Source organism: Oncorhynchus mykiss, chromosome 27 (genome assembly GCF_013265735.2).
Source record: "Oncorhynchus mykiss isolate Arlee chromosome 27, USDA_OmykA_1.1, whole genome shotgun sequence".
Lineage (NCBI taxonomy): Eukaryota > Metazoa > Chordata > Actinopteri > Salmoniformes > Salmonidae > Oncorhynchus > Oncorhynchus mykiss.
This window is the reverse complement of record NC_048591.1, coordinates 33888004-33910660: the sequence shown is the minus strand read 5'-3', so window position 1 is coordinate 33910660 and position 22657 is coordinate 33888004. Positions and strand designations below refer to the sequence as shown.

At 45.4% G+C, this 22657-nt stretch overlaps 1 protein-coding gene across 4 annotated transcripts in view; it reads right to left on the bottom strand.

The window, feature by feature from the left end:
• Positions 1 to 22657, bottom strand: part of robo1 (roundabout, axon guidance receptor, homolog 1 (Drosophila)) — a 544530-nt gene that overhangs the window by 25061 nt on the left and 496812 nt on the right. For 3 of the 4 annotated variants that reach the window (XM_036964909.1, XM_036964908.1, XM_036964910.1), the window contains 4 exons: positions 21443 to 21485; positions 12199 to 12353; positions 3761 to 4150; positions 2791 to 2907 (listed from right to left, as the gene is read on the bottom strand). In XM_036964909.1, coding sequence (XP_036820804.1) covers positions 2791 to 2907; positions 3761 to 4150; positions 12199 to 12353; positions 21443 to 21485 — 705 coding nt within the window. The remainder of the gene's footprint in view (positions 1 to 2790; positions 2908 to 3760; positions 4151 to 12198; positions 12354 to 21442; positions 21486 to 22657) is intronic. The other variant, XM_036964911.1, reaches the window with a different exon arrangement.

Sequence of the window (22657 nt, the reverse complement as noted above, 5' to 3'; positions counted from 1 at the left end):
GGAAACGGACAGACTGGAAACACACACAGACTGGAAATGGACACAGACTGGAAACGGACACAGACTGGAAACACACAGACTGGAAACACACACAGACTGGAAACAAACACAGACTGGAAACACACACAGGCTGGAAACGGACACAGACTGGAAACGGACAGACTGGAAACACACACAGACTGGAAACAAACACAGACTGGAAACGGACACAGACTGGAAACGGACACAGACCGGAAACGGACACAGACTGGAAACGGACACAGACTGGAAACACACACCGACTGGAAACGGACACAGACTGGAAACAAACACAGACTGGAAACACACACAGACTGGAAACGGACACAGACTGGAAACGGACACAGACGGGAAACGGACACAGACTGGAAACGGACAAAGACTGGAAACAAACACAGACTGGAAACGGACACACACTGGAAACGGACACAGACCGGAAACGGACACAGACTGGAAACGGACACAGACTGGAAACGGACACAGACCGGAAACACACACAGACTGGAAACAAACACAGACTGGAAACGGACACAGACTGGAAACGGACACAGACCGGAAACGGACACAGACTGGAAACGGACACAGACTGGAAACACACACCGACTGGAAACGGACACAGACTGGAAACACACACAGACTGGAAACAAACACAGACTGGAAACGGACACAGACTGGAAACGGACACAGACTGGAAACGGACACAGACCGGAAACGGACACAGACTGGAAACGGACACAGACTGGAAACACACACCGACTGGAAACGGACACAGACTGGAAACAAACACAGACTGGAAACACACACAGACTGGAAACGGACACAGACTGGAAATGGACACAGACTGGAAACACACACAGACTGGAAACGCACACAGACTGGAAACGGACACAGACTGGAAACACACACAGACTGGAAACGGACACAGACTGGAAACACACACAGACTGGAAACACACACAGACTGGAAACGGACACAGACTGGAAACGGACACAGACTGGAAACACACACAGACTGGAAACGGACACAGACTGGAAACACACACAGACTGGAAACGGACACAGACTGGAAACAAACACAGACTGGAAACACACACAGACTGGAAACGGACACAGACTGGAAACGGACACAGACTGGAAACACACAGACTGGAAATACACACAGACTGGAAACAAACACAGACTGGAAACACACACAGGCTGGAAACGGACACAGACTGGAAACGGACAGACTGGAAACACACACAGACTGGAAACAAACACAGACTGGAAACACAAACCGACTGGAAATGGACTCAGACTGGAAACGGACACAGACTGGAAACGGACACAGACTGGAAACACACACAGGCTGGAAACGGACAAAGACTGGAAACGGACAGACTGGAAACACAAACAGACTGGAAACAAACACAGACTGGAAACGGACACAGACTGGAAACGGACACAGACTGGAAACACACAGACTGGAAACGGACACAGACCGGAAACGGACACAGACTGGAAACGGACACAGACTGGAAACACACACCGACTGGAAACGGACACAGACTGGAAACAAACACAGACTGGAAACGGACACAGACTGGAAACGGACACAGACTGGAAACACACACAGACTGGAAACACACACAGACTGGAAACGGACACAGACTGGAAACACACACAGACTGGAAACGGACACAGACTGGAAACAAACACAGACTGGAAACACACACAGACTGGAAACGGACACAGACTGGAAACGGACACAGACTGGAAACACACAGACTGGAAACACACACAGACTGGAAACAAACACTTACTAGAAACACACACAGGCTGGAAACGGACACAGACTGGAAACGGACAGACTGGAAACACACACAGACTGGAAACAAACACAGACTGGAAACACACACCGACTGGAAACGGACACAGACTGGAAACGGACACAGACTGGAAACGGACACAGACTGGAAACGGACACAGACTGGAAACTGACACAGACTGGAAACAAACACAGACTGGAAACACACACCGACTGGAAACAAACACAGACTGGAAACACACACAGGCTGGAAACGGACACAGACTGGAAACGGACAGACTGGAAACACACACAGACTGGAAACAAACACAGACTGGAAACACACACCGACTGGAAACGGACACAGACTGGAAACGGACACAGACTGGAAACGGACACAGATGTGAAACGGACACAGACCGGAAACGGACACAGACTGGAAACGGACACAGACTGGAAACGAACACAGACTGGAAACACACACAGACTGGAAACAGAGTGGAAACTGACTGGAAACACACACAGACTGGAAACGGACACAGACTGGAAACGGACACAGACTGGAAATGGACACAGACTGGAAACACACACAGACTGGAAACGGACACAGACTGGAAACACACACAGACTGGAAACGGACATCGACTGGAAACAAACACAGACTGGAAACAGAGTGGAAACTTACTGGAAACACACACAGACTGGAAACTGACTGGAAACACACACAGACTGGAAACTGATGCCTGGGATGTTTTACATTTTCCCTCCACTGAAGGCATTTTAATTTCTCTTCAAGATAATGACATGGAAATGAATCAAAATAATAATTTTAAAGCATTATATTATTAGTCCCACTACAATGTATTGCTTTTGAGGAAAATAAGGATGGGAAACAACAACAAAAGTGATTCACTAAACATCCACGCAGTAAAACACCAGCCATATGGCTGTGGATATTGATTACCCCCCCGTTCCCCACTCTCTCACCGGAGGTGCTGCAGCTGCCATGGTCAGAGCTGTTGTGGGAGCCCACGGTGTGGGCCTCGTGGGCCTGGTTATAGGGGATGGTGGTAGCCATGGGACTGTCCCCTCCTCTGTAGTGGTCTGGTAAGGGAGAGGAGGAGGATGGTAATGCATGAGGAAGGTGGGCAGCATACACTATATTACCGCATTAGAAAAGTATAGATAGTCTATGGAAATGAAGTACAGAGGGGGACCTTATGATATCAAAAGATCCATAGAGACTGTTTGAGTTTAACTGACTAATGATCACAGTTAGGCTAACATAAGAGCTAACAATCTAGCAACACATCTAAATAATGATCTGAACCAGCGATGTGTTAAAATGTGTGTCATACACCTCTAATAAGTTGAAATGTAAGTTGAAACAGTCTCAATAAACAGTCCGGTGGATGCTGTCTTCCTAAGAGTGTTGAGAGAGAAGACATGCAATTTCTGTTCCATACAAGAGACCACGACAAAACTGAAAACGGTGTCACTAAAGTAGCAGCTATTTTCTGCAGGTAAGAAGAAGGTGGCGACAGTTTAGTTCAGTCCCTGTCAGTTCCAAAATAAATGGTTATCTCTCTTTCAGATACCTGACACATGGAGAAAATCCTTACAGCTGTAGCTATGAGACTTGACCAATGAAGAACAACCCAGACAGTAAAGACAGAAACCCAGGCCTGACCCAGAATGTAGTGCAGAGATTTGAAATGAACACAGAGAGGAAAGAGGAGTTAGGAAAATGCATAGTAGACAATGAGAGGGAGACTGATGATGCTCCCTATTCATATGACTGAATGGGGGCAGCAGGGAAGACAGTGAAAAAGGAACATTCTTCAGCATGGTGGGCCCATCCACAGGGAGAACAGGAAATAAAGAAGGGAAGAAAGAAAGATGGAAGACAGCTATGGTTTGACCTCCTAACCTCCACTGATTCCCACCACACACTCACCCTTGTTCAGCTTGTTCTGCTCCATGATGTTATATTGGTGGAGCTGTGAGGTCATTTCCTGTTGCTTCTGCCCCTGAACAGGGTTGGGTTTCCAGCCGTGTTTCTCGTTTGTCTCCCCTCCCCCTCCCCCTCCCCCTCCCCCTCCTACCCCTCTGTCTGTGTTGATGTTGTTTCCCAGGATAGAAGACTGAATGAGCTGTGTGGTGGCGTACGGGGTGGGCTGTCCACCCGGCCCAACGAAGCGTCCGTCCTTCAGGTTGGGGCTGTTGAAGGTCTTCATCTCGTTGATCTTGTTGGAGAGGTCCACGTCTCCGTACACTCCTCCCTCAGGCACCATCAGGTTGGTCTGCTTGCTCTCCATCTGGTTGTTATAGTTGGCGATGCAGTCGGCTGGATAACATGGGGAGCGGGTGCAGGATGAAAGGTTTAGTCAAAGACCGGACTAGCTCCTATAGCTAGGTTCAGAAGAAGAGGTTTGCCAAGTGCATGAATGGCACAAATGGCATTGTATTCAGTTGTATTCACTGGCATCATACTCCGGAAAAAAATAAGCTGAAAAGATTAACATTTCAGAATGACACAGAAATAAATCAGCCCGAGTCATTTGTACCTTTCAACAGATCACTGTGCCCTCAGTCTAGACAGGTGTATATATTTCAGTGCAAACTACAGTTCATTATGTACGTCAACTATCCCTATCTGGTTCAGGTGAGTGGAGCTGTATTATACTTCCACTGTCTGCTCTCTCTGTCTTTCTGTCTCGATAATGTCTTTGTCTCATCCACAGCTCAACGTGTTTGTCATGTCTATTCTCCCTGTCAGAAGCCAGGCGAGGAGGCTTTGCTCATTGAGAAGGACAGTGGAACATGTCTGTATCATAAGGTTGGAAGGAAGCGTGCAGCAAAGAGCAGAGCTCCACTGACAGATCCAATGTTCTCTGGCTCATAAAATATTCAAATCCTCCAGCAGATCTGAGAGACAGCCTTGCGGTAAATATCAAGGACGGCTACAGGTAGAACAACCGAGCGCACGTGAACCTTACATTTCCAAGAACCGAGGGTTATCTGAGGCACTTCAGAGGTAGATGTGTAGAAAGGGCCCCTATGTGTTAGATAAAGGGACATTAACTCGTATCCCTCGGCTCTGTCACCCAGCCGCTGATCCTGTTAACTTCTTAAGGTACAGGGGGCAGCATTTTCACTTTTGGATAAATAGCGTGCCCAATTTCAACTTCCTGCTACTCATGCCAAGAATATAAGATATGCATGTTATTAGTAGATTTGGATAGAAAACACTCTGAAGTTTCTAAAACTGTTTGAATCATGTCTGTGAATATAACAGAACTTATGTAGCAGGCAAAACCCAGAGGACTAACCATTCAGAATTGTTTTTTTGGAGGTCTCTGTCTGTTCATTGATTTCTCATTGGCAAACGCTATTTCTTAGGAACTTGTTTTCAGTTCCTACCGCTTCCACTGGATGTCATCAGTCTTTGGAATTTGGTTGAGGTTATTCCTTTGTGCAATGAAGAAGTAGGCCATCTAGGAACTGCGTAACACTGTTGAGAGTTGCAAAGACTTGAAAAGTAGCTTGGATTGTTGTCTTCCTGTATTGAACACAGATAGACAAGTCTTCAATTTGATCGATTATTAACGTTTAAAAATACCTAAAGTTGTATTACAAAAGTAGTTTGAAATGTTTTGGCAAAGTTTACAGGCAACTTTTGAAATATTTTGTAGTGACGTTGCGCAATTTGGAAGCTGTTTTTTTCTGGATCAAAAGCGCAAAAATAAATGGACATTTTGGATATATATGGACGGAATTAATCGGAGTGCCAAAAAAAGAAGCTCGTCAAAGGTAAGGCATGATTTATATTTCATTTCTGCGTTTTGTGTAGCGCCTGCAGGGTTGAAATATGCTACCCTCTTTGTTTACTGCTGTGCTATCATCAGATGATAGCTTCGTATGCTTTCGCCGAAAAGCCTTTTTAAAATCTGACATGTTGGCTGGATTCACAACGAGTGTAGCTTTAATTTAGTATCTTACATGTGTGATTTAATGAAAGTTAGATTTTTATATCATTTTATTTAAATTTGACGCGATGCATTTTCCCTGGCTTTTGACCAAATGAGACGCAAGCGTCCCCTATAACATAAGAGGTTAAACCTTCACAGGGTTTAGGTTGGCCACACAAAGCAGCCAACACCAGGCATGCTCCTAAATGTCTTGAACATGCAGTGAGTGAGAAGTGCTTTTAGCATTTCATCCCTTCTCAAACAAACTCCCAGTGTCATCAGAACCAATGTTAGGGAAAAGTTAAACACACCACGGAATGAAAAGTCGGATTAGGTTTTCTTGTGTTGACTGTGATGGGTAACTTTAGAAGATGGGTATGTATTTTATGGGTACAGTGTTTCTTTGTCCTTGAGTAATTTGCTTAACCCAGGGGAAGCACAGCACTTAGTACAGCAGAACATCTGCTACACTAGGATTGTGTGTAAGCCTGTTTGGGGAGACGGTCGAGGCCAACAATGTAAATGAGTCAATGAGTGGGTAGGAGACGGTACACTACTGTACTATCTGTCAGATGCTACAGCTGGAGAGACGCCTGCCGCGTGTCCAAACGATTGTTCAACCGACTACTGTATACTCACATCTCTTTTACTTTAGTTCAACTTCTAAGCCTACAGTATCTCAAAGGGAGGTTCAGGGCTGGGGTCCACGTTTTGTAGTTAAGTCCTACCTATGTGTGTATAACCTCAAATCCTTTGTCCCCACCCTGCACCAAGAGACATACTTCTCCCTCCTCTAGCAGCTGTTGACCCTCTTTCTCTGTAGAGTGTGAGTACTTAGCGCTCTTTTGTGTGTTTGTGTGTGTGTGTGCGTGTGTGTGCGTGTGTGTGTGTGTGTGTGGGAGTGTGTGTGTGTGTGTGTGTGTGTGTGTGTGTGTGTGTGTGTGTGTGTGTGTGTGTGCGTGCGTGTGTGTGTGTGTCCCTTTGACTTCAGAGCCAAACTCAATCCCTATTGTTTATAGAAAGTACTGCTGACTGAGAGGCCACCTGGAGGTGTACCATAACCTCCCTCCCTCCGTTACTGTCCATCTCTTCTGCTCTCTTTACTTTCCTCCCAACTCCCTCGTTCTTTCTCTTTCTCTGTCCAATTTACTTCCTCTCTCCATTTATCTCTGTGTATGCTACATATCCTCCCTCATCATTCATTTTCCTCCTTCGTTCCCTTTCTATCTATGTACTCTTCCAGGTACCTTTATCTCTCCATCTCTCCATCTCTACATCCGGTGTTGGCTGCAGTCTGCAGTCCTGCCCTGATCTCTGCCACTGCTCCACATTTCTTAAATAACTGAGCACTTAGTGGAAATGACATTGCAGGCTATAACAGCAGTATGGAATTTGGCAGAGCAGTTAGATTTGCAGCAGAGTAAACCCATAAGGCTCATCCAGCGTCCTGCCTAAAACCGCCCCGCTTTAACCTGAAATAAATCAAACACACATACTTCTACTCCTAAGCCTCCCTTAAGGTTTTTTGTTATAGAGACCTCGCGAGGAGAGAGGTAAGAGAGAAAAGTCTCAAGGGAGTTAACCCAGATTTGGGATTTCACTTCACTTCTCTCTGTTTTCTACCGACTAGGTCCGCTCGTTTTTATGATTCTTATCCATGCTTTGCTTTGAGAGCAGGGTGTCACATGTACCCCAAAAATCTGAGGGGGCACAAAGTACGTGAGAATGGCAGGGTGTTGGTCCAGAGGGGGACTATAATTTAGCATTTTTCAAACACCTGAAACAGCTTTTTCCTGCAACCATAATCATTATGCTTAATGCTATGAAGAAATGTATATACAGTGCCTTGCGAAAGTATTCGGCCCCCTTGAACTTTGCGACCTTTTGCCACATTTCAGGCTTCAAACATAAAGATATAAAACTGTATTTTTTTGTGAAGAATCAACAACAAGTGGGACACAATCATGAAGTGGAACGACATTTATTGGATATTTCAAACTTTTTTAACAAATCAAAAACTGAAAAATTGGGCGTGCAAAATTATTCAGCCCCCTTAAGTTAATACTTTGTAGCGCCACCTTTTGCTGTGATTACAGCTGTAAGTCGCTTGGGGTATGTCTCTATCAGTTTTGCACATCGAGAGACTGACATTTTTTCCCATTCCTCCTTGCAAAACAGCTCGAGCTCAGTGAGGTTGGATGGAGAGCATTTGTGAACAGCAGTTTTCAGTTCTTTCCACAGATTCTCGATTGGATTCAGGTCTGGACTTTGACTTGGCCATTCTAACACCTGGATATGTTTATTTTTGAACCATTCCATTGTAGATGTTGCTTTATATTTTGGATCATTGTCTTGTTGGAAGACAAATCTCCGTCCCAGTCTCAGGTTTTTTGCAGACTCCATCAGGTTTTCTTCCAGAATGGTCGTGTATTTGGCTCCATCCATCTTCCCATCAATTTTAACCATCTTCCCTGTCCCTGCTGAAGAAAAGCAGGCCCAAACCATGATGCTGCCACCACCATGTTTGACAGTGGGGAAGGTGTGTTCAGCTGTGTTGCTTTTACGCCAAACATAACGTTTTGCATTGTTGCCAAAAAGTTCCATTTTGGTTTCATCTGACCAGAGCACCTTCTTCCACATGTTTGGTGTGTCTCCCAGGTGGCTTGTGGCAAACTTTAAACTACACTTTTTATGGATATCTTTAAGAAATGGCTTTCTTCTTGCCACTCTTCCATAAAGGCCAGATTTGTGCAATATACGACTGATTGTTGTCCTATGGACAGAGTCTCCCACCTCAGCTGTAGATCTCTGCAGTTCATCCAGAGTGATCATGGGCCTCTTGGCTGCATCTCTGATCAGTCTTCTCCTTGTATGAGCTGAAAGTTTAGAGGGACGGCCAGGTCTTGGTAGATTTGCAGTGGTCTGATACTCCTTCCATTTCAATATTATCGCTTGCACAGTGCTCCTTGGGATGTTTAAAGCTTGGGAAATCTTTTTGTATCCAAATCCGGCTTTAAACTTCTTCACAACAGTATCTCGGACCTGCCTGGTGTGTTCCTTGTTCTTCATGATGCTCTCTGCGCTTTTAACGAACCTCTGAGACTATCACAGTGCAGGTGCATTTATACGGAGACTTGATTACACACAGGTGGATTGTATTTATCATCATTAGTCATTTAGGTCAACATTGGATCATTCAGAGATCCTCACTGAACTTCTGGAGAGAGTTTGCTGCACTGAAAGTAAAGGGGCTGAATAATTTAGCACGCCCAATTTTTCCGTTTTTGATTTGTTTGATTTTGACAGTTTTATATCTTTATGTTTGAAGCCTGAAATGTGGCAAAAGGTCGCAAAGTTCAAGGGGGCCGAATACTTTTGCAAGGCACTGTATATTTTTCTGCATATCTAATCATACCGCTTGAGCTGTCTGTATCCTTCTGACTGGTAGTTCTTTAAAACAATTATATATATATATATATATATATATATATATATATATATATATATATATATATATATATATATATATATATGCTTCTCTGCATCGCTGCTAAAATCTTGAAAGGAATGTGAGTCTTATTCAGTACATTTAGTAATTGCTTGCTTATCTGAAGTCTACCAAACTGATTCTTCTTGGCAGCAGGTTATGAGATTCGGAATCTATCTGGGCTAAAGCCAACTTCATAAAATTGCAAAGTGGCTAGTAGCATTACACAGAACAAACTAAAACAAAACATATATATCATTATTTATATATGTCTGTATATATATATATATATATATATATATACAGTGGGGCAAAAAAGTATTTAGTCAGCCACCAATTCTGCAAGTTCTCCCACTTAAAAAGATGAGAGAGGCCTGTAATTTTCAACATAGGTACACTTCAACTATGACAGACAAAATGAGAAAAGAAAATCCAGAAATTCACATTGTAGGATTTTTAATGAATTTATTTGCAAATTATGGTGGAAAATAAGTATTTGGTCACCTACAAACAAGCAAGATTTATGGCTCTCACAGACCTGTAACTTCTTCTTTAAGAGGCTCTGTCCTCCACTCGTTACCTGTATTAATGGCACCTGTTTGAACTTGTTATCAGTATAAAAGACACCTGTCCACAACCTCAAACAGTCACACTCCAAACTCCACTATGGCCAAGACCAAAGAGCTGTCAAAGGACACCAGAAACAAAATTGTAGACCTGCACCAGGCTGGGAAGACTGAATCTGCAGCAACTTGGTTTTTAATTTTTACCTTTATTTAACTAGGCAAGTCAGTTAAGAACAAATTCTTATTTTCAATGACAGCCTAGGAACAGTGGGTTAACTGCCTGTTCAGGGGCAGAACGACAGATTTGTACCTTGTCAGCTCGGGGGTTTGAACTTGCAACATATTCGTCGCCAGACCCACTGGCTCCAGGTCATCTACAAGTCCATGCTAGGTAAAGCTCCGCCTTATCTCAGTTCACTGGTTACGATGGCAACACCCATCCGTAGCACGCGCTCCAGCAGGTGTATCTCACTGATCATCCCTAAAGCCAACACCTCATTTGGCCGCCTTTCGTTCCAGTTCTCTGCTGCCTGTGACTGGAACGAATTGCAAAAATCGCTGAAGTTGGAGACTTTTATCTCCCTCACCAACTTCAAACATCTGCTATCTGAGCAGCTAACCGATCGCTGCAGCTGTACATAGTCTATTGGTAAATAGCCCACCCATTTTCATCCCCATACTGTTTTTATTTATTTATTTTTATTTTTCTGCTCTTTTGCACACCAATATCTCTACCTGTACATAACCATCTGATCATTTATCACTCCAGTGTTAATCTGCATAATTGTAATTATTTGCCTACCTTCTCATGCCTTTTGCACACAATGTATATATAGACTCCCCTTTTTTCTACTGTGTTATTGACTTGCTAATTGTTTACTCCATGTGTAACTCTGTGTTGTCTGTTCACACTGCTATGCCTTATCTTGGCCAGGTCGCAGTTGCAAATGAGAACTTGTTCTCAACTAGCCTACCTGGTTAAATAAAGGTGAAATAAAAAAAATAAAAAAAATAAAAAACCTTCCGGTTACTAGTCCAATGCTCTTAACCACTAGGCTACCCTGCCACCCCACATTGGTTTGAAGAAATCAACTATGGGAGCAAATATTAGGAAATGGAAGGCATACAAAACCACTGATAATCTCCCTCGATCTGGGGCTCCACGCAAGATCTCACCCCGTGGGGTCAATGATCACAAGAACGGTGAGCAAAAATCCCAGAACCACACGGGGGGACCTAGTGAATGACCTGCAGAGAGCTGGGACCAAAGTAACAAAGCCTACCATCAGTAACACACTACGCCGCCAGGGACTCAAATCCTGCAGTGACAGACGTGTCCCCCTGCTTAAGCCAGTACATGTCCAGTCCCGTCTGAAGTTTGCTAGAGAGCATTTGGATGATCCAGAAGAAGATTGGGAGAATGTCATATGGTCAGATGAAACCAAAATATAACCTTTTGGTAAAAACTCAACTCGTCGTGTTTGGAGGACAAAGAATGATGAGTTGCATCCAAAGAACACCATACCTACTGTGAAGCATGGGGGTGGAAACATCATGCTTTGGGGCTGTTTTTCTGCAAAGGGACCAGGACGACTGCTCCGTGTAAAGGAAAGAATGAATGGCGCCATGTATCGTGAGATTTTGAGTGAAAACCTCCTTCCATCAGCAAGGGCATTGAAACGTGGCTAGGTCTTTCAGTATGACAATGATCCCAAACACAACGCCCGGGCAACGAAGGAGTGGCTTCGTAACAAGCATTTCAAGGTCCTGGAATGTCCAGATCTCCTGGAAGGTCCTGGAAGGTCCAGATCTCAACCCCATAGAAAATCTTTGGAGGGAGTTGAAAGTCCGTGTTGCCCAGCAACAGCCCCAAAACATCACTGCTCTAGAGGAGATCTGCATGGAGGAATGGGCCAAAATACCAGCAACAGTGTGTGAAAACCTTGTGAAGACTTACAGAAAACGTTTGACCTCTGTCATTGCCAACAAAGGGTATGTAACAAAGTATTGAGATAAACTTTTATTATTGACCAAATACTTATTTTCCACCATAATTTCAAATAAATTCATTAAAAATCCTACAATGTGATTTTCTGGATTTTTTTTCTCATTTTGTCTGTCATAGTTGAAGTGTACCTATGATGAACATTACAGGCCTCTCTCATCTTTTTAAGTGGGAGAACTTGCACAATTGGTGGCTGACTAAATACTTTTTTGCCCCACTGTATATATATATATATATATATATATATATATATATATATATTTAACAGGACAAATCTGAGGGGGCATGTGCCCCTTTACCCCTATGGATAAATGTTTTAGCACAGTTTATGTTTGGGTGTGTTGTTCCAGTGCGTAGTGTACTCACCTGGGCGGCTGTATGTAGCCAGGTTGCTGTCACTGTTGCCCTGTCCTGCAGTGCAGCAGTTCATGCTACAGTCGTTGTGATTGGAGCAGGAGTTGGGCCAGGTATCAGCCAACCAGGGCTGGGTAGCAGACTCCCCAATGTTCAGCAAACCTGGCCTGGAAGGATGGAGTACAAAACAGCCAACGCTGACTAACAATGGAAAATGCTGCACCACTATAGCACAGCAAGAATTCATATTGATATGACTAACAAGAACATGTGATGAATGGGGTTTTAGGCAGATCGATGGGGATTCACTCATTTCCAGACTGGTATACTGAAATTATCCCTATAGTTAGGTTGTTGTTTTACAGAAATTATCTCTCCCTCTCCTTCCTGCTCCCTGCTCCATTGGCCTTGCATTAGAGGAAAGCTCAGATAAATAGATGATGTGCTCTTGACTTGTCCATGGCCAATGACACTGTTTCACTGAGCGTTAGAAAGCCAGAAATAACTCACTCCCAGTGATGGAAAATGCTCTCACTGAACCACCAACACTCCCCCAAACCACCAACACTCACTGAACCACCAACGCTCCCCCAAACCACCAACACTCACTGAATCACCAACGCTCCACCAAACCACCAACACTCACTGAACCACCAACGCTCCCCCAAACCACCAACACTCCCGCAAACCACCAACACTCACTGAACCACCAACGCTCCGCCAAACCACCAACACTCACTGAACCACCAACGCTCCCCCAAACCACCAACACTCCCGCAAACCACCAACACTCACTGAACCACCAACGCTCCACCAAACCACCAACACTCACTGAACCACCAACGCTCTCGCAAACCACCAACACTCACTGAACCACCAACGCTCCCCCAAACCACCAACACTCACTGAACCACCAACGCTCCCCTAAAATCACCAACACTCACTGAACCACCAACGCTCCCCCAAACCACCAACACTCACTGAACCACCAACGCTCCCCTAAAATCACCAACACTCACTGAACCACCAACACTCCCTCAAACCACCAACACTCACTGAACCACCAACGCTCCCCTAAAATCACCAACACTCACTGAACCACCAACGCTCCCTCAAACCACCAACACTCACTGAACCACCAACACTCCACAAAACCACCAACATTCACTGAACCACCAACGCTCCACAAAACCACCAACACTCACTGAACCACCAACGCTCCACCAAACCACCAACACTCACTGAACCACCAACGCTCCCCCAAACCACCAACACTCTCTGAACCACCAACACTCACTGAACCACCAACACTGCCACAAACCACCAACACTCACTGAACCACCAATGCTTCCCCAAACCACCACCAACACTCACTGAACCACCAACGGTCCCCAAACCACCAACACTCACTGAACCACCAATGCTTCCCCAAACCACCACCAACACTCACTGAACCACCAACGCTCCAACAAACCACCAACACTCACTGAACCACCAACGCTCCCCCAAACCACCAACACTCACTGAACCACCAACGCTCCCTCAAACCACCAACACTCACTGAACTACCAACGCTCCAAAAAAACACCAACACTCACTGAACCACCAACACTCCCCCAAACCACCAACACTCACTGAACCACCAATGCTTCCCCAAACCACCACCAACACTCACTGAACCACCAACGCTCCAACAAACCACCAACACTCCCGCAAACCACCAACACTCACTGAACCACCAACGCTCCACCAAACCACCAACACTCACTGAACCACCAACGCTCTCGCAAACCACCAACACTCACTGAACCACCAACACTCCCCTAAAATCACCAACACTCACTGAACCACCAACGCTCCACCAAACCACCAACACTCACTGAACCACCAACGCTCCACCAAACCACCAACACTCACTGAACCACCAACGCTCCCCCAAACCACCAACACTCACTGAACCACCAACGCTCCCCTAAAATCACCAACACTCACTGAACCACCAACGCTCCCCCAAACCACCAACACTCACTGAACCACCAACGCTCCCCTAAAATCACCAACACTCACTGAACCACCAACACTCCCTCAAACCACCAACACTCACTGAACCACCAACGCTCCCCTAAAATCACCAACACTCACTGAACCACCAACGCTCCCTCAAACCACCAACACTCACTGAACCACCAACACTCCACAAAACCACCAACATTCACTGAACCACCAACGCTCCACAAAACCACCAACACTCACTGAACCACCAACGCTCCACCAAACCACCAACACTCACTGAACCACCAACGCTCCCCCAAACCACCAACACTCTCTGAACCACCAACACTCACTGAACCACCAACACTGCCACAAACCACCAACACTCACTGAACCACCAATGCTTCCCCAAACCACCACCAACACTCACTGAACCACCAACGGTCCCCAAACCACCAACACTCACTGAACCACCAATGCTTCCCCAAACCACCACCAACACTCACTGAACCACCAACGCTCCAACAAACCACCAACACTCACTGAACCACCAACGCTCCCCCAAACCACCAACACTCCCGCAAACCACCAACACTCACTGAACCACCAACGCTCCACCAAACCACCAACACTCACTGAACCACCAACGCTCTCGCAAACCACCAACACTCACTGAACCACCAACGCTCCCCCAAACCACCAACACTCACTGAACCACCAACGCTCCCCTAAAATCACCAACACTCACTGAACCACCAACGCTCCCCCAAACCACCAACACTCACTGAACCACCAACGCTCCCCTAAAATCACCAACACTCACTGAACCACCAACACTCCCTCAAACCACCAACACTCACTGAACCACCAACGCTCCCCTAAAATCACCAACACTCACTGAACCACCAACGCTCCCTCAAACCACCAACACTCACTGAACCACCAACACTCCACAAAACCACCAACATTCACTGAACCACCAACGCTCCACAAAACCACCAACACTCACTGAACCACCAACGCTCCACCAAACCACCAACACTCACTGAACCACCAACGCTCCCCCAAACCACCAACACTCTCTGAACCACCAACACTCACTGAACCACCAACACTGCCACAAACCACCAACACTCACTGAACCACCAATGCTTCCCCAAACCACCACCAACACTCACTGAACCACCAACGGTCCCCAAACCACCAACACTCACTGAACCACCAATGCTTCCCCAAACCACCACCAACACTCACTGAACCACCAACGCTCCAACAAACCACCAACACTCACTGAACCACCAACGCTCCCCCAAACCACCAACACTCACTGAACCACCAACGCTCCCTCAAACCACCAACACTCACTGAACTACCAACGCTCCAAAAAAACACCAACACTCACTGAACCACCAACACTCCCCCAAACCACCAACACTCACTGAACCACCAATGCTTCCCCAAACCACCACCAACACTCACTGAACCACCAACGCTCCAACAAACCACCAACACTCCCGCAAACCACCAACACTCACTGAACCACCAACGCTCCACCAAACCACCAACACTCACTGAACCACCAACGCTCTCGCAAACCACCAACACTCACTGAACCACCAACGCTCCCCCAAACCACCAACACTCACTGAACCACCAACGCTCCCCTAAAATCACCAACACTCACTGAACCACCAACGCTCCCCCAAACCACCAACACTCACTGAACCACCAACGCTCCCCTAAAATCACCAACACTCACTGAACCACCAACACTCCCTCAAACCACCAACACTCACTGAACCACCAACGCTCCCCTAAAATCACCAACACTCACTGAACCACCAACGCTCCCTCAAACCACCAACACTCACTGAACCACCAACACTCCACAAAACCACCAACATTCACTGAACCACCAACGCTCCACAAAACCACCAACACTCACTGAACCACCAACGCTCCACCAAACCACCAACACTCACTGAACCACCAACGCTCCCCCAAACCACCAACACTCTCTGAACCACCAACACTCACTGAACCACCAACACTGCCACAAACCACCAACACTCACTGAACCACCAATGCTTCCCCAAACCACCACCAACACTCACTGAACCACCAACGGTCCCCAAACCAAAAACACTCACTGAACCACCAATGCTTCCCCAAACCACCACCAACACTCACTGAACCACCAACGCTCCAACAAACCACCAACACTCACTGAACCACCAACGCTCCCCCAAACCACCAACACTCACTGAACCACCAACGCTCCCTCAAACCACCAACACTCACTGAACTACCAACGCTCCAAAAAAACACCAACACTCACTGAACCACCAACACTCCCCAAACCACCAACACTCACTGAACCACCAATGCTTCCCCAAACCTCCACCAACACTCACTGAACCACCAACGCTCCAACAAACCACCAACACTCACTGAACCACCAACGCTCACCCAAACCACCAACACTCACTGAACCACCAACGTTCCCTCAAACCACCAACACTCACTGAACTACCAACGCTCCAAAAAAAACACCAACACTCACTGAACCACCAACACTCCCCCAAATCACCAACATTCACTGAACCACCAACGCTCCCCCACACCACCAACATTCACTGAACCACCTAAGCTCCCCGAAAACACCAACACTCACTGAACTACCAACACTCCCCCAAACCACCAACACTCATTGAACCACCAACGCTCCACAAAACCACCAACACTCACTGAACCACCAACGCTCCCCCAAACCACCAACACTCACTGAACCACCAACGCTCCCCCAAACCACCAACACTCACTGAACCACCAACGCTCCCTCAAACCACCAACACTCACTGAACCACCAACACTCCACAAAACCACCAACACTCACTGAACCACCAACACTCCCCCAAACCACCAACACTCACTGAACCACCAACGCTCCCTCAAATCACCAACACTCACTGAACCATAAAACACTCCCCCAAACCACCAACACTCACTGAACCACAAACACTCCCCCAAACCACCAACACTCACTGAACCACCAACGTTCCCTCAAATCACCAACACTCACTGAACCACCAACGCTCCCTCAAATCACCAACACTCACTGAACCACAAACACTCCCCCAAACCACCAACACTCACTGAACCACCAACACTCCCCCAAACCACCAACATTGAAAGTACCAAAAAGAACTGAGATCAAAGGAGGTCACGGACATCTCAACTTACCCACAAAGTGCTTCAGAACAGAAGAGGAGTGCAGTAGGATATCCATCTCCTGTCCAGGTTTCTATCTCCTTTACACCATCTGAACAGACTACCATCTCTCTACTGTCTGAACAGACTACCGGCTCTCTACTGTCTGAACAGACTACCGGCTCTCTACTGTCTGAACAGAATAGCAGCTCTCTGCTGTCTGAACAGACTACCGGCTCTCTACTGTCTGAACAGAATAGCAGCTCTCTGCTGTCTGAACAGACTACCAGCTCTCTGCTGTCTGAACAGAATAGCAGCTCTCTGCTTGTCCAAACTTCCACATCGTGAACCCAGGGCTGACATGTTACATTTGAAGCAGCCAGACTAAATAGCCTTATAATTAAATGTGGCGATCTACTAGGGCCCAAAGGCTATACTACCACTACTTAACAAACGGCGTCCTTTAACTGGTAATGCTCTCCCACCTCTTCCACTGGAACAATCCAACCTGGCAGATATTCACATTGTATTGAGGTTTCTTTTCCGTGTCCTATTCAAATGACTTATTCAGTGTTTCCAGTCATTCATTTTGAGTAATGAACACATTAATACAATCTCCAAATGGCTCCTCAATCACCTGAGTGGTTCAGTGGAGATAGAGAATGGTGATTGTCTTTGAGCAGAGCTCCCATATCCAGGCTGTAGAACTGACTCAATCACATAGCACGGTAATAACAAGACCATATAGACAGACACATAACGGCTATGGAACAACAGCCAACCATATAGATACTTTGAGCACAAAAGGAGGACAATACCAAAACACTGCTTACTTCAAACAAGTCTGTAGATACATTATAATGAATGTGTGTTCTAGATGATTGAGGAGACTCTAACATCAGTGTCTGAATGTATGAGTGTCTCAGGATGGGTGACTAGCAGGTAGTCTGGAAAACAACACATAAGCTACTGGTCTCTGTCACACCCTATTCTGTGTCACTCCTCCCATCTCGTTCCATAGGGCCATCCATTCTAAAGAGTAGGGTGTGTGCAAACACAACTATCGCCATCTCTGAGTTTGTTAAATTAAATGCTATGGCACGGCCTTGTGGCCAGACATGGTGCTCTTCTCTGTGGGATGCAGAGGATGGGGGTTTGGGCAGATGAGATAATCCTTTGTTCCTCTCCTCCCTTCCACTCTCCTCTCCTCCCTTTCCTTTTCCTCCCATCCCCTCCCTTCCCCTCCTCTGCCGGGGCTGTAAGCATTAGGAAGTTAAAGCCCTCCCCCTAGTGTCCTTCAGAGGAAGGTACACCTTCACTACCACACACGTAAAACCACCCATGTACCCACTCCTCCGCTAATGAAGAGTAAATCTGTCTCTTGGAATACGGTATTATGATCCATATGTTAAGTTCGATTATTTCATGTTTCATATTCATACAGAGGAGACAAACACAGATGAACAAAACACTCTCTCTCACAGTAGACATGTAGACAACACTCTCTCTCACAGTAGACATGTAGACAAAACTCTCTCTCACAGTAGACATGTAGACCACACTCTTTCACAGTAGACATGCAGACCACACTCTCTCACAGTAGACATGTAGACCACACTCTCTCTCACAGTAGACATGTAGACAATACTCTCTCACAGTAGACATGTAGACAACACTCTTTCTCACAGTAGACATGAAGACAACACTCTCTCTCACAGTAGACATGTAGACAACACTCTCTCTCACAGTAGACATGTAGACAACACTCTCTCTCAAGGTAGACATGTAGACAACACGCTCTCTCACAGTAGACATGTAGACAACACTCTCTCTCACAGTAGACACGTAGACAACACTCTCTCATAGTAGACATGTATACAACACTCTCTACTAGTAGACATGTAGACAACACTCTCTCTCACAGTAGACATGTAGACAACACTCTCTCTCACAGTAGACATGTAGACAACACTCCCTCTCACAGTAGGCATGTAGACAACACTCCCTATCATAGTAGACATGTAGACAACACTCCCTCTCATAGGAGACAACACTCCCTCTCATAGTAGACAAGTAGACAACACTCCCTCTCATAGTAGACAACACTCCCTCTCATAGTAGACAACACTCCCTCTCATAAGAGACAACACTCCCTCTCATAGTAGACAACACTCCCTCTCATAGTAGACATGTAGACAACACTCACTCTCATAGTAGACATGTAGACAACACTCCCTCTCATAGTAGACAACACTCCCTCTCATAGTAGACAACACTCCCTCTCATAGTAGATAACACTCCCTCTCATAGTAGACAACACTCCCTCTCATATTAAACATGTAGATAACACTCCCTCTCACAGTAGACATGTAGATAACACTCCCTCTAATAGTAGACAACACTCCCTCTCATAGTAGACAACACTCCCTCTCATAGTAGACAACACTCCCTCTCATAGTAGACAACACTCCCTCTCATAGTAGACATGTAGATAACACTCCCTCTCATATTAAACATGTAGATAACACTCCCTTTCATATTAAACATGTAGACAACACTCCCTCTCATAGGAGACAACACTCACTCTCATAGTAGACAACACTCCCTCTCATAGTAGACATGTAGATAACACTCCCTCTCATAGTAGACATGTAGACAACACTCCCTCTCATAGTCGACATGTAGACAACACTCCCTCTCATAGTAGACATGTAGACAACTCTCCCTCTCATATTAAACATGTAGACAACACTCCCTCTCACAGTAGACATGAAGATAACACTCCCTCTCATAGTAGACATGAAGATAACACTCCCTCTCATAGTAGACAACACTCCCTCTCATAGTAGACAACACTCCCTCTCATAGGAGACATGTAGACAACACTCCCTCTCATAGTAGACAACACTCCCTCTCATAGTAGACAACACTCCCTCTCATAGGAGACATGTAGACAACACTCCCTCTCACAGTAGACATGTAGACAACACTCTCTCTCACAGTAGACATGTAGACAACACTCCCTCTCACAGTAGACATGTAGACAACACTCCCTATCATAGTAGACATGTAGACAACACTCCCTCTCATAGGAGACAACACTCCCTCTCATAGTAGACAAGTAGACAACACTCCCTCTCATAGTAGACAACACTCACTCTCATAGTAGACAACACTCCCTCTCATAGGAGACAAAATCCCTCTCATAGTAGACAACACTCCATCTCATAGTAGACATGTAAACAACACTCCTTCTCATATTAAACATGTAGACAACTCTCCCTCTCACAGTAGACATGTAGACAACACTCCCTCTCATAGTAGACATATAGACAACACTCCCTCTCATAGTAGACATGTAGACAACACTCCCTCTCATATTAAACATGTAGATAACACTCCCTCTCATATTAAACATGCAGATAACACTCCCTCTCATATTAAACATGTAGACAATCCTCCCTCTCATAGTAGACAACACTCCCTCTCATAGTAGATAACACTCCCTCTCATAGTAGACATGCAGATAACACTCCCTCTCATATTAAACATGTAGACAACACTCCCTCTCATATTAAATATGTAGATAACACTCCCTCTCATAGTAGACATTTAGACAACACTCCCTCTCATAGTAGACATGTAGACAACTCTCCCTCTCATAGTAGACATGTAGACAACACTCCCTCTCACAGTAGACATGTAGATAACACTCCCTCTCATAGTAGACAACACTCCCTCTCATAGTAGACAACACTCCCTCTCATAGTAGACAACACTCCCTCTCATAGTAGACAACACTCCCTCTCATTGGAGACAACACTCCCTCTCATAGTAGACAACACTCCCTCTCATAGTAGACATGTAGATAACACTCCCTCTACTATTAGACATGTGGACAACAATCCCTCTCATAGGAGACATGTAGACAACACTCCCTCTCATAGGAGACATGTAGACAACACTCCCTCTCATAGAAGACATGTAGACAACACTCCCTCTCATAGGAGACATGTAGACAACACTCCCTCTCATAAGAGACATGTATTCTTACCTTCCAGCACTGCTGACAGCCTCTCCACCTCTCTGGTATGCCACTGAGAACAGAGAGACAGAGAAAGGTACAGACATGAACACCATAATCACAATCATCATCAGAGTAACAGGCGTATCAAAACACAATAACATGGACTGTGTTTGTCTCTCCTGTAAGCCTGTGTTTGTATGTGTGCAGTGTGTGATATTTTTGACAGTGTGTGTTTATGTGTATGTGTTTACGCATGTATGTGTGTACTACATCCCGTGTGTAGCTGGGTGGAGACTGAGTCACTGTGACAGGGTATGTGTGTAAGAGGATTAGGGCGCTGCACAGTGCTTTGGTCTCCTGGCAGGCCTGGCGTGTGTTTGAAGCTCAGCGCGCTGGAAGTTGGACTCTTTCATGGAGCTTTAAGCTGCCGGTGTGAAGGAGAGATAAACTCAAACTTTAATTACAAACTCTTCTCTGAGGAAAGGTTTAGAGCCTCTCTCTCTCTCTCTCTCTCTCTCTCTCTCTCTCTCTCTCTCTCTTCAATTACATTTTTTCAATTTAAGGGCTTTATTGGCATGGGAAACACATGTTTACATTGCCAAAGCAAGTTAAATAGATTATAAACAAAAGTGAAATAAACAATAGAAAATGAACAGTAAACATTACACTCACAAAAGTTCCAAAATAATGAAGACATTTCAAATGTCATATTATGTCTATATACAGTATTGTTATGATGTGCAAATAGTTAAAGTACAAAAGGGAAAATAAATAACCATAAATATAGGTTGTATTTACAATAGTGTTTGTTCTTCACTGGTTGCCCTTTTCTTGTGGCAACAGGTATTCTGCTATTGTGTACTCTCTGTTTAGGGCCAAATAGCATTCTAGTTTGCTCAGTTTTTTTTTTTGTAAATTCTTTCCAATGTGTCAAGTAATTCTCTTTTTGTTTTCTCATGATTTGGATGGGTCTAATTGTGTTGTGGTCTTGGGTCGCTGTGGGATGTGTTTGTGAACAGAGCCCCAGCACCAGCTTGCTTAGGGGGCTCTACTCCAGGTTAATTTCTCTCTAGGTGATGGCTTTGTTATGGAATTTTTGGGAATTGCTTCCTTTTAGGTGGTTGTGGAAATTAACGTCTCTTTTCTGGATTTTGATAATTAGCGGGTATCGGCCTAAATCTGCTCTGCATGCATTATTTTGTGTTTTACGTTGTACATGGGGGATATTTTTGCAGAATTCTG